Source organism: Nicotiana attenuata, unplaced genomic scaffold (assembly GCF_001879085.1).
Source record: "Nicotiana attenuata strain UT unplaced genomic scaffold, NIATTr2, whole genome shotgun sequence".
Classification (NCBI taxonomy): domain Eukaryota; kingdom Viridiplantae; phylum Streptophyta; class Magnoliopsida; order Solanales; family Solanaceae; genus Nicotiana; species Nicotiana attenuata.
Genome location: NW_017671012.1, coordinates 291,516 through 303,030, shown reverse-complemented (window position 1 = coordinate 303,030; position 11,515 = coordinate 291,516). Strand labels below are relative to the sequence as shown.

Here is an 11,515-nt window from a genome sequence, read left to right as displayed (position 1 = left end):
CCACCCAGGCAGCCTATTCTTCTCTTGAACAAAGGTTTTGTTCTTTTTACTAGCCTTTTCTTTTGCATTACATTCATTTTTGTAATGACCAGTCTTGCCACAGTGTGCAGATTTTATTTTCAGGAAGAGTGAGGTACTTGCTTTTGGGGTCCCACTTAGGTGCTTGGGCCCCATAGCCAAGTCTTCTCTTGTTGCTATTGTGATGTTCTTGTAGCCAGGATAGTGCATCAGAAGACTTATTCCATTTGCAAGTTCTGTCTAGTTCATGCTTTACCTTCCCTAGGTCTTCTTTTAAGACTCTTATCTGCTCATCTTTCCTGTACAACTCATCCTTCATTTTTCCTAGGTTTTCTTCTAAGGTGAGATGTGTGTGATCAGCTTTCTTCTTACCTGTTCCTAATTTCAGTTTTGGATTTTCAGACCTAAGTTCTAGGACATTGGTTTCAAGTTCAAGAACCTGGTTCTTCAACTCAGCATTTTTACTGTTACTCTCACTAGCCCTAGATTCTAGATTTTTGCACTTGGCTTTTTAGATCACACACTCCCTAGACAGCTCTTCCTTCTCATTGTTAATTATCTCAGACTCATCGATAAAGTCTAGCAATAGTTCAGACAACCTTTCTTTAGACGGAAATTTAATCTTGTCTTTGAGATGAAGCACACTTACCTCTTATTCATCATCTGATTCTCCGATGGCCATAAGTGTTTGTTCATCTCCAGCTTCATCTTCTGAGTCCTTATCTGAGGTTTCTCCCCAAGCAGCAACCATAGCCTTTGTTGATCCTTTGTTCCTTTTGGGTTGAACCTGTTCCTTCTTCCTGTTCCTTCATTCAGCCCTTTTCTTCTTCCATTCAATTTCCCACTGAGGACAATTTTTGATCATGTGATCAATCTTACCACATTTGTACCAACCCTCGTTTGTCTGTTTCTCAGGAGCCCTTGGTTTGTTGGAGGTTGTACCTCTTGAAGAACCCTTTCCTCTCATTAGGTACTTTTTGAAATCTCTTGTGATCATAGCCACTTCATCATCCTCCAGATCTACACCTTCAGCTATTCTAAGAGCCAGACTTCTTTCCTTTTTGGGTGCATCCATTTTCATGGTTTGCCTCCTCAGTTCATAGGCAGTGAGATATCCAATCAGTTCATCCAGCTTGAGGGTAGCAATGTTCTTGGATTCCTGAATAGCAGTGATTTTGCTTTCCCAAGTCACTGGTAAAACTCTTGCCAAGATCTTCTCAACCTTGTCTTCTTCAAGAATAATTCTCCCAAGAGATTTAAGTTCGTTTGTTAATGTTGTGAACCTTGTGTACATCTCCTGGATAGTTTCTCCTTCCTTCATAGTGAAATTCTTATATTGAGAATATAGCAGTGTTCCTCTTGATCTCTTTACTTGAGGAGTTCCTTCATGAGCCACTTGCAACGTATCCCATATCTCTTTGGCAGTGGTACAGCTTTGAATTATGTTGTATTCATCTGGACCCAGTCCGCACACAAGCCATTTCTTGGCCTTGGTATTCTTCTCCCATTTCTTCAAATCTTCAGCAGTGCAGTCAGCTCTTGTCTTTGGCACGTCCACTCCTTCATCATTCTTCTTTGTAGTTGCCAGGGGACCATCAGTGACTATGTCCCAGAGTTCATAGCCATCTCCTATGTATGATCTCTCATCCTGTTCTTCCACTAAGAATAGTACTGACCATTAAAGAGTGGAGGCCTAGCAGTGGATTGCCCTTCCTAGTTTTCAGGTGGTGCACTCATCTTGATCTTTTCCTAAGGTGTTAACCTCTTCAAGGATAACCCGCTCTGATACCAATTGATGTTTTAAGCGTCAATACCACACAAGAGGGGGGGTGATTTGTGTGGTACCCAATTTTCGCTTAACTACTCTATAGAAGAACCCGGTTCTTCTAGGTGTTCCAACTATTACTGTTTGCGGAATAATAATTACAGAAAATAAAGAACACATAGATTTTTACGTGAAAAATACCCGGCTCAAAAGGTGAAAAAACCACGACCTACTACTCAGTAGGATTTTTCCAAACTTCCACTAAAATCACTGAGCCAAAACAGCATTTACAAAAACTCTTTGTAAACCTAAGGATTAACTCTAATCCCGTTGTGGCACACAACCTCAACTGTTGCGACAACTTCAAGTTAACTCTAACTTGAATACTCTAGGTACCTAATACAATTGCTTCTATGAAAGCTGAAAGCTACAATGTTAAACCACCTACTACAATTGAACTAGAATAAAAGATAGACACTTGGAACTGGTTCTTCTATCTCGTTCAAGTAGCATCAGGAGTGCATACTCAAATCTCACATAAATTGCTTGCAAAATCGCCTTGCTCTTTTGCTCTCAATTTTGTTTTAACTTCTGCGTATGTGCATTACCTGTAAAAGAGAACAACACTAACATTTAATAGGTTAGTAATCAGAGTTTGATTGGGATTCAATTGCTGCTCTTCTATCGTGGAAGAGTTCATGATGATCTCAAACTCTAACACTATATTCATCCTAGATTGTGTTCTCTTCATATAAGGAGACTTTCTCCCCTTATCCAATATGCAACATTTTCGATCATATCAGGAGATATTGCTGCTTGATTGGTAGAATTTATCTCCTTCACGTGCGTCTCACATGTATAGGTTGATCATGACTGTGCTTCACAAGATGGACCTGGTCCATGTCTGAGTTCTTTTGTCAATCTTCAAAACTTCACCTGTTCTTGGGCCAACAGGTATTCACGAATACAGCTCGCGAATACAGTCGAATGCATTCTCTGCTTAGCTGGACTCCCTTGTTTTCCGCCGAGTTTTGATATTGTATTCATGAATACAGTAGCAAAAATACATCGTATACAATCTATAACAATTGAAAACATAGCTATTGGAAGTAATTTAGTAAATATAGCTATAGCAAGCTAATAATCACTAAAATATACTAGTAGTTTCTTAAAATTTCTCGATAAAGAAAACAAAAGAAGTTTAAAAGTCCAAAAGTGAAGGAACCCTCCGAAGTTGATAAGGGGCGATTTGTTTTTATTTTTTTACTTGGGAATTGAAACTGAAGCTGTTAAGTTTTTAAATTTCCACGTAACAGATAATTTTTCTGTTTTGTTTGAATAATAGCATTCTCCATATTTAACACCTCTAAAGAGGAATATCTGTTATTAAGAGGAACGCCTCTTGTTGAAATAAGTGCAATTAAAAATAAACATTGGCATTACTGTAAGTTTTTCTATTTGAACACTTAATTTTTTTATGTAAGACTAGAGAATTATCAAACGAAAAAATATTTTCAATGTCAAAGAGAGATCTGACGAGACTAGCATTTCAAGAAAAACAAATAAAAAGATAAAACTGTAGAATTTGAACGAGATTGGAAGAACCGATTCAAAGCAGTTGGAAAAAGAAAGGTGGGAGAATGCTCAAATTTTAGTTCTTAGAAAAGAAAACAATAAAAGAAAGAGAATACACAAAGCAACTACATGTCAAATTAAGGTAAGTACTAAGTAGTATTAAATTCAATTAAGCCATAGTTGATATCCTTGAGCTATAATGCATAAGATTTCCAAAGATCAGCCTTAAGAAGTCACTCCCATCGTCGGACATAATATTGGCAAAAAAAAAAAATTGGAAGGGGGAAGGAAAAAGCATACAAGTCTTACGAATTTTTTTTAAAAAAATGAAATATTCAGTCCTATAATGTTGCTAGAGGGGCACATCTGATGCTGCTGGCATTATGGTCACACGACTTGGTAAGTCTCCGTGGCCAGCTGTGTTCTTTGAGAATGCTTAGGAGTAGGCCCACCTTTTATAGGCAAAATGTTGACGACCTGAAAATTTTACATCAAATACCATAAAAGGAACCAACTCCAGACACATGGTTAACACAAGCTATTGGAGATTAACTGTGTTGAGCATAGAGAAACAGCTACTACACTTGATCTCAACCAAAACAAGCAACACATCAATTGCACAGTTACAAAAGATATCAGCTGACAGACCATACTATGAAGCGAAGACTAGGTGAAAAGAGACAATAATCATGAGTCTTTTGATTCATGGATCTTTATAGATATTCAGTTATTTTTCCTATAGAGCAATTATATTTCTTTCATATTAATCAAAGAACTAGGGACTGTATTTAGATTTGACGTTACTTATATCATCATCCAGCACACTAATTGTTGTGTCCAAATTTCCCAAACGGAAGTTCCGTCACACGACTGGATAACTTATATAGATGATAGTACATATCAGCAAAAGATCAACATGCATAGAATCACGATACAGAAAACTCCAACATTTTTTAACAGTTACCAGGATTGCAAGCCACAGGAAGATTCTTCCACGGAAATGAATAGGTATAATGGCAGATCAGATATAAGGATTGCATGCAAATAAATCAAAAATAGCTGTGCATGTGTGTATCAAGAGTATCAAATAATCTCCAGACACAAGCTGTCGAATCAGGTCAGCATATACTGGGAAAAAATAAGAGTCTCGCCAACTGAAGGCCAAAATTGATTGAGCAATATAACATGGAGGATTAGGAGCAAACCTTCAGGTCACTGAAAGTTCTTGAGGCAGTAAAGCGTGCAGAAATTGGGAAGAAGACCGAGGGATCGGCTGCCGGAACAACAAATTCTAGTGCTCCACTGCAAAGTTTCCAACTTACACATTAGAAAGACAGACAAGCCTTAATGGCTGTGTGCTTCAAAAGGACAAACTTTAATAAAAGCTAACCTGCGGTTCGAATTGTCAATGAGAAGTACAGACCACTCCAAAACAGAATTTCTGGGGTCATACCTGCGATCAGAGGGCGAAAAATGCTAAGTTCTAGATAGAATATTTGGTAATCTGTACAGCACAATCTAGCAGCTCCATACAACTTCCCAGTAACAAAAAGTCAGTCAATCATCTATGCCTCAGAACAGTAATTAGATTATATCTTTGGTCAATTCGTATCGGGGCCTTGGCCAACTATCTACTAGGTCTATGATAAAGGGCTGAAATAAAACATTCTGTGTTGCAATTCCACTGCCTGTCCATTTTCCTCAACACTTATCATACCACACAACAATACAGCTTTAGCTGCAGCCGGAATATTCATCCCTCCTTTGAAGAGCCACACGATGTGTGAACTTTCCAAACCACCGATTCTCCAAAAATCCTATCTATAAGCAACCAAATGAGTTAAAACACATGAAACAACTGCCTTGCTCTGACCATAGTGATACAAACTGAACGTTTTCAAAAGCAATAAACAAATTAGCATCTTAGAAGTATCATGATCTCTGTGCAAGGCCATTTCAGCCTTGAAAGCCTCTATCATAAGATATATGTTAGATTCAGTTTGAAATCCAGGGAGAATGAATCTCTGATATAAAGGGGTGAGCTTTAAAATCTAGCAAAAGTCCAAAAGTTAAATTCAAAAGATCACCTCCACTCTCCGTCTATTTGTTGTACATTTGGAGCCTCCCTGAGAGCTGGAAGGGGTACAGAAATTACAACATTTTGTAGATCAATCTGTGCAGGGGTTTCATACTCGATATTCACATAGGTTTCGCTTCCAGAAACTGAAGGCCAGCAGTTAACTGAGGCAAAATATTTGAAATCAATGATAACGTATAATATTAATAAAATACAGAAGACAGCATAGAGATTTTGAGCAGGGTCAACTGAAATTCATTAAGCTTACTTGTCAATGGCAAAATTGACTCATCTGCAGTTTGCATTCTCCACCTCAAAAGACTAACGCCGTCACCACCTTGACCCGTGGGGAATGGCCTATTTGGATCTTTAAGGCCTAGGATATTTTCATTAGAAAACAACTCCTTGTTCATGTTTGGGTGTGTTTTGAAGAGGATTGCTGGATTACCACTGGTTTCAATCTGAACGTAAAGTATAGAATGAACAGTGAGTTACAGAATATGATTGCCTTCTGGCATCAGATAGACCTCCAAATGCAGAGCTACAGAGTCTAGCTTCATCAAATGGAAAGAGGCCTAGTTGAGTCTTCAGCTATATTATACAGAGTGCACCAATGGAAATGTTTTACTAGTGTTCCTTAGAGGAGAAATCATTTACTGCAAGTGCTGGAAAAAACATTAGGTTCTTTGTGCCCTCTTTCAATTGTTTACCAGTCGCATATCAAATGCAATCAAATGAGTAGAGCTGGAAACAGTGCTTTGCTGCAGAGGACATAGATGATGAACTCCGCTTCACAAGGACATCAACATGCAAAGTGCAAGTTTTTATTGGGTTCTGGTTTTCTTTTTTCACAGATAGGGAATACAAATTATTGACATTGGACATACTCCACACTTTTAGACTTTCCAGGGAGCCTCAGCACATGAGAAACTCGGCAAACTTGGGAGAGAGAGAGAGAGAGAGAGAGAGAGAGAGAGAGAGAGAGAGAGAGAGAGAACCTGCACTTGGATAAATGCATCTTCTTGATTCAGAATTTGGAGAGACAAAGTACCCTGGACATCGAAGTTGCTGACACCACCGTCACGCTTTAGTGTTACATTAATCTTTTCTTCAACAGTCAATGTGACGGGATCAGTTAGTGGAGCAGCAGCTGGTTTGGCCTGACCAATGCTTGGTCTTACATCCTCGACAATAACTTCACCCTCTGCTTTCAGGGATTCCAGAAATTGGTTGGTCTTCTGATTTTTACCTAGCTGCATACCAAGACCTTTTGGTGGAGCAGTAGCAGATGCAGCTGGACGACCTGGTACACAAAAATGTCATAAGCTACATCTTTATAACTGGTTTCCAACCAATTATCTCAAGGTTCACCAAGAAACAAGAAATTTTGATATTTCAAAGGATAAAAAGGAAACATGCTTCACAGCCAAGAAAGAGTAACCCAATGTAGAAAAACTTTTCACGCCTACCAACTGATTCCAGGTCATCAAACTACACACACACACGAGAAAAGTTATATGAAAATCTATCAAGAAAAAATCAGCCCAAAAAGACATTGTCACAGACACAGAAAGAGGGAAATATACAAATCTCTTAAAAGGAAAAAAGCAGAACAAAAGGAGGTTTTGTTTTCCCTTCCTTCTTCAAGAATATTTAAGGTTTTTTTGTAGGATTGATTTTCTCAGTGTGTCACATTTATCAACCTTCTACATTTTGTGAGGAAAATGTTTGGAGGGAAGTTGTGTGTTCTTCTTTGTCCTTCTCATTCTCTTTCATCACCTATAAAGCATTTTTTCCTACTATTTTCTTTTAAGTCATTCCTATATCGAACATTTATCAAAAAGGGCGACTCATCAAAATTTTTCTGCTTCCATACACAATATATGCACTTATAACAGCAAAAGGGTGTCGACAGAATACTAAACATCTATAAGAATAAGAAGTTGCACAAGCAAACATGCAAAACTTGGTGATGCACCCCCTCTACAGAAGTTTAGCAACGAGCTAAAGACACATCACAATGACAGGGTGAAACAAATACAAACCCTTGGATTTGGTGGAAAATGTGTCTACATCAGGGCTTAGACCAAATCCAGAACCACTACCAAAACCAGCAGTTCCTCCGCTAGATATGCCTGAGTCACTGCCAAAGCCAGTATCGATTCTCCCAGAACCCATGGATTGCAGAGACATGAAACCTCCTTTTTCACCTCTATTCTTCTCAATCTGCAAAGATGTGTAGAAAATGGTGTAAACAGTACAACCAAATAGACCAAATACATGAAAAAGGGAAGAAATTAAACATTTGGCACAGGTAACGTGTGCCTTCTGGACTACCTTGCTTTTGTCAATCTCACTGGCTTTACGCTTCATGACATCCTTAGTTTCATTTATCTTGTTCTGTAAGACTAACTTGTGCAATCTTTCCTCATGGCTCTCCATTTCACAATACTGCTTGACTTGTGTAACTGTAACATTTTCCTTGTGCCCAAGAGAGATCACTTCATCAAATGCAAAAATAAGCTCAAACGCTGTACTGCCAATTCCTTCCTCATCCAGTGAATAACAATATTCAGGCACCTAATAACAGTCAAGGAATAGGCCCAAATGTTTCCATTTGCAGAAAAAAATTTAGCAGCATGCACATGAAAGCTTGTTTATTAATAAATATTTAGACTGAGTTTTAGAGTTACATTTTGCAGGTTAAAGAAACTAAAAACCAAAAGAGGAAAAGCATTTCTCTTGAAAAGAAGCAATATTCTATGCACAGAGATGAATAAAGCTAAGAAGAAAGGATAATTTAACTTCAGTATCAGAAGAAGAGAAAGGATACTAGTTTAGACAGCAGCCTCAGTGTCTCCAGATCTTCAAGAATGTTGCTCTGTTTGTTGGTCACAAGTAGCAAGTACAGAGACTCTATCGGTTGATAAACATATCGCACATTGTCAGTCTCAATATATGTATGCTGCTTTCCTGTACCAACCAATTTGGGGAAAGCTGCAAGATACCCTTCAATTCTTATACGAGACATATCAACAAACTGCCTCGAGACAAGTGCTGCAAAGACAATGAGATGATACAGTAGTGATCAGTGGTAAATCCATCCTATTACATAAATAGAAGAATATTGGACATCAAGATGCAAGAAAATGTTGAATAGCACATCCTAAGTCCTAACACAACCAAACAAAAGACGCTGCTTCTGCAGTAGAAAATCAATAAATTATAAAACAAACAGCATCATGGGACTGCTGATTCCCTACAAGAGGGTTATCATAGTGGACAGACTTTCCATTCAAATGAAATATATGAAAGAGTCGGAAATTCAACAAAATTCTGACCTAGACCTATGAAATTAGAAGATGGAAACATCACAGTGAAGTGAAAAGTATAATCAGACGGAGGAAATAGAACCCTTGGTGGTTCCAACAATTTGGCCATCCCCCAGCTTTATCGTTATGTAATACTGTGGTCGAACATAACAGCTACAAAAGACAAACAGCTAGAGTTATTACTCCAACTATGTTCTCATTTTTTAGAGGGTTAACACTTGTCTCTCCACTTCCCATTTCTTTCTAATTCAAGTTTGCATTCCATGATTTATTGTTTTCTTCTGCAAAACTTTCAATTCCTTTTCCCTCCCTTCTAGGAAAATATTACTGAATTATATTTATTAGTCACATCTAAACTACCAAAAAAAAAGGCAGTTACAGCACAACGCCTCTTCTCTTCCCTTTTCTTTCTTCTTCTCTCAATACAACAGGAAGCCTGCCACACTTCTTTCTAGTGATTGTCACATATTATCCTAACTGATTAAGTAGGACAAAACATTACTACTTTCTAAAGCACTCACGAGGCATTAGAATCTTTTTCTCGCACTAAAATAAATGTCTTTACTAGGTAACCACAAAATATTAAGACATCCCATACACTAGTAAAACACCAAAAAGAGAGATCAAAACAAAAAAGTAAAAAACCAAAAACTTTTTTCCATGAAATAACTGCAGTTTATAAAGATAAATATATCTTTTGAGGACAAGTGCCAACCATTACAGATAATCAAATACAATATGATGCCAAAGTGAACACCTCTGAATCTTTGCAACAAAACTGGTTAAACATAAGTAAAATATCGACGACATGCGCATCAGAAAAATAGAATGAATTTCACATCGATAGAAATCAAGTCCTTGTCTTTCTCTGTATCGGTAGTAGCATCAGCCTAGTCTCTTGCAAGTGCACATTTTACATGTCCAATATCACATGTCTTAGAGGTTATTTACTCTTTGTGGCTCTAGCTACATAACTAAATGGAACTTTTTCCTCTGCCTTAGCTGCAATTGTCACATTTCTTTCAAGAAGTTTACATATTAAATTGACTCAAATGGAAACTTCTTATTGTTAATTTCAAGCTTTACAAAATAGCACAAGTTTGGCTTAAAACCCCATTACCGAAAAAAATGACACCTTTTTATATAAGCTTTTTTATCGTAGCATTCCCATTTTGACGCTGAAAACATGTTTTTCTTCAACTCCAAGTCCAGTCAAACATCTCGTATAAAATGAAAAGGAGGGAGTACCAATTATTGTGTACATGCTATAACTTGAGTAGAATGCTACCATAAAAGTCATCAACTAACATCACACTAGCTTCCACAAACCAGAATATTCCAAGAACATATATAGAATGCGACATACCTTTGCCAGATTTAGAAATTATCGAAGCCGCTAGAACAACCTGCAGCAACGGTGTAGAGTTAATAATCTCTAATTTTTTGAAAATAAGTCACAAAACATTCTAATCTAAACAGCTATGTTGTTACAAAATTATCAACATTACCATCTTCGCTGCTTAGTAGATTTTGCTGAATCAGATCTTAGGCAATAGATCGTATACCACCTGGATTTTGAAACGCGAATTCAAAGCCGTAAGGGAAAAAAACATTTTCAAACAGTTAGTATGAAATGAAAATATCATCCACTTCATAGGCATCAACAATGTAATAAAATTTAACAACAACAAAACACAATGTACACTGTAAAAATTCACGAAATTTACACCATAAAACGGTGAAATCCTGCCTATAACCACGCAAATTGCTCGGATCTTCGCATTGATTTGACATAAAACGTAACTAAAAATCAGATCAGACAGTAACAAATCCCTAGATCTAACGACCACAATCAAAAGGAGAACATTATAGAAAGATCAAAACCGTCGATCGAAGTAGATAGAGGCCCGGGGTAGTGAGAAGAAGTATTCAGAGAGATCGGCAGTTACCTGAGTGAAGAATGCTTGCTGACGAAGAGTAATCAGATGTGATATGAGAGAAAAAATAGGCGCTACCGGAGCTTATATATGAAAGGACCCTGGATTTTTTTTTTTTTCTTTCTTACAGTACCAGACTACTAGTACTATTTTCCTTCGGGCTTCCGTTGTCACACTAAGATTAAGATAGTTTTAAATTGAAGCGAGCTCGATAACTTTTTTTTAATTTGGTAAAAATTGTACTTGTGTACGGGTAAAATCGAGGGCAGTGTCCATCCCGGATAAAGAACGAAGGGGGACACGGACACGCCACATTGTTATCGGGGCCAGAGGCCCGTCGAGACCCGGGAAGAATGAACGATATGTCCGACATCGGATGCGTTAAAGCGACACACCACCGTACCGAGTATGACTTCTGGACCTTGGGAGACGCGATGAACGGTTATCCACGACTGATAGGGGGCTGCAATGCTCACCCTCAACCGGACATCACGGCGCGAATCTCGCTCGATGTCGATTATGAATCAACAATTACTGGGTGTAGAAGATTTTTACCTACTAGGGCTCAAACTCTCCTACTATATAAAGAGAAAATTTTTCTTTAGTCTGACATATTGTAACACGCGATTCAAGGCAATAAAGGACTATTTTTACTTCTAACTATTGTTATGAATTTTGCTCACTTGTCTTGTTCTTCATTCACGACTGGGTCCGAATCGAGGGTCCAATTGAGGACGAGATCATTATTCAATCTAAGTTCAAGCTTGGCCATAAACGTCGCAGTTGGTTTGATCGTTTACTTCGTTTCTAA

General features: G+C 37.9%; 1 protein-coding gene across 1 annotated transcript; it reads right to left on the bottom strand.

Moving 5' to 3' along the window:
- Nucleotides 1–3,484: 3,484 nt before the first annotated feature.
- Nucleotides 3,485–10,844, bottom strand: LOC109205220 (coatomer subunit delta-like). The gene is made up of 12 exons (XM_019367904.1): nt 10,717–10,844; nt 10,276–10,335; nt 10,134–10,173; nt 8,269–8,492; nt 7,773–8,015; nt 7,481–7,661; nt 6,434–6,738; nt 5,704–5,896; nt 5,446–5,599; nt 4,749–4,811; nt 4,564–4,660; nt 3,485–3,835 (listed from the first exon to the last, which is right to left on the bottom strand). The coding sequence occupies exons 2-12, from the start codon at nt 10,276–10,278 to the stop codon at nt 3,746–3,748; spliced, it is 1,593 nt and encodes a 530-aa protein (XP_019223449.1). The 5' UTR covers nt 10,279–10,335; nt 10,717–10,844; the 3' UTR covers nt 3,485–3,745.
- Nucleotides 10,845–11,515: the final 671 nt, after the last annotated feature.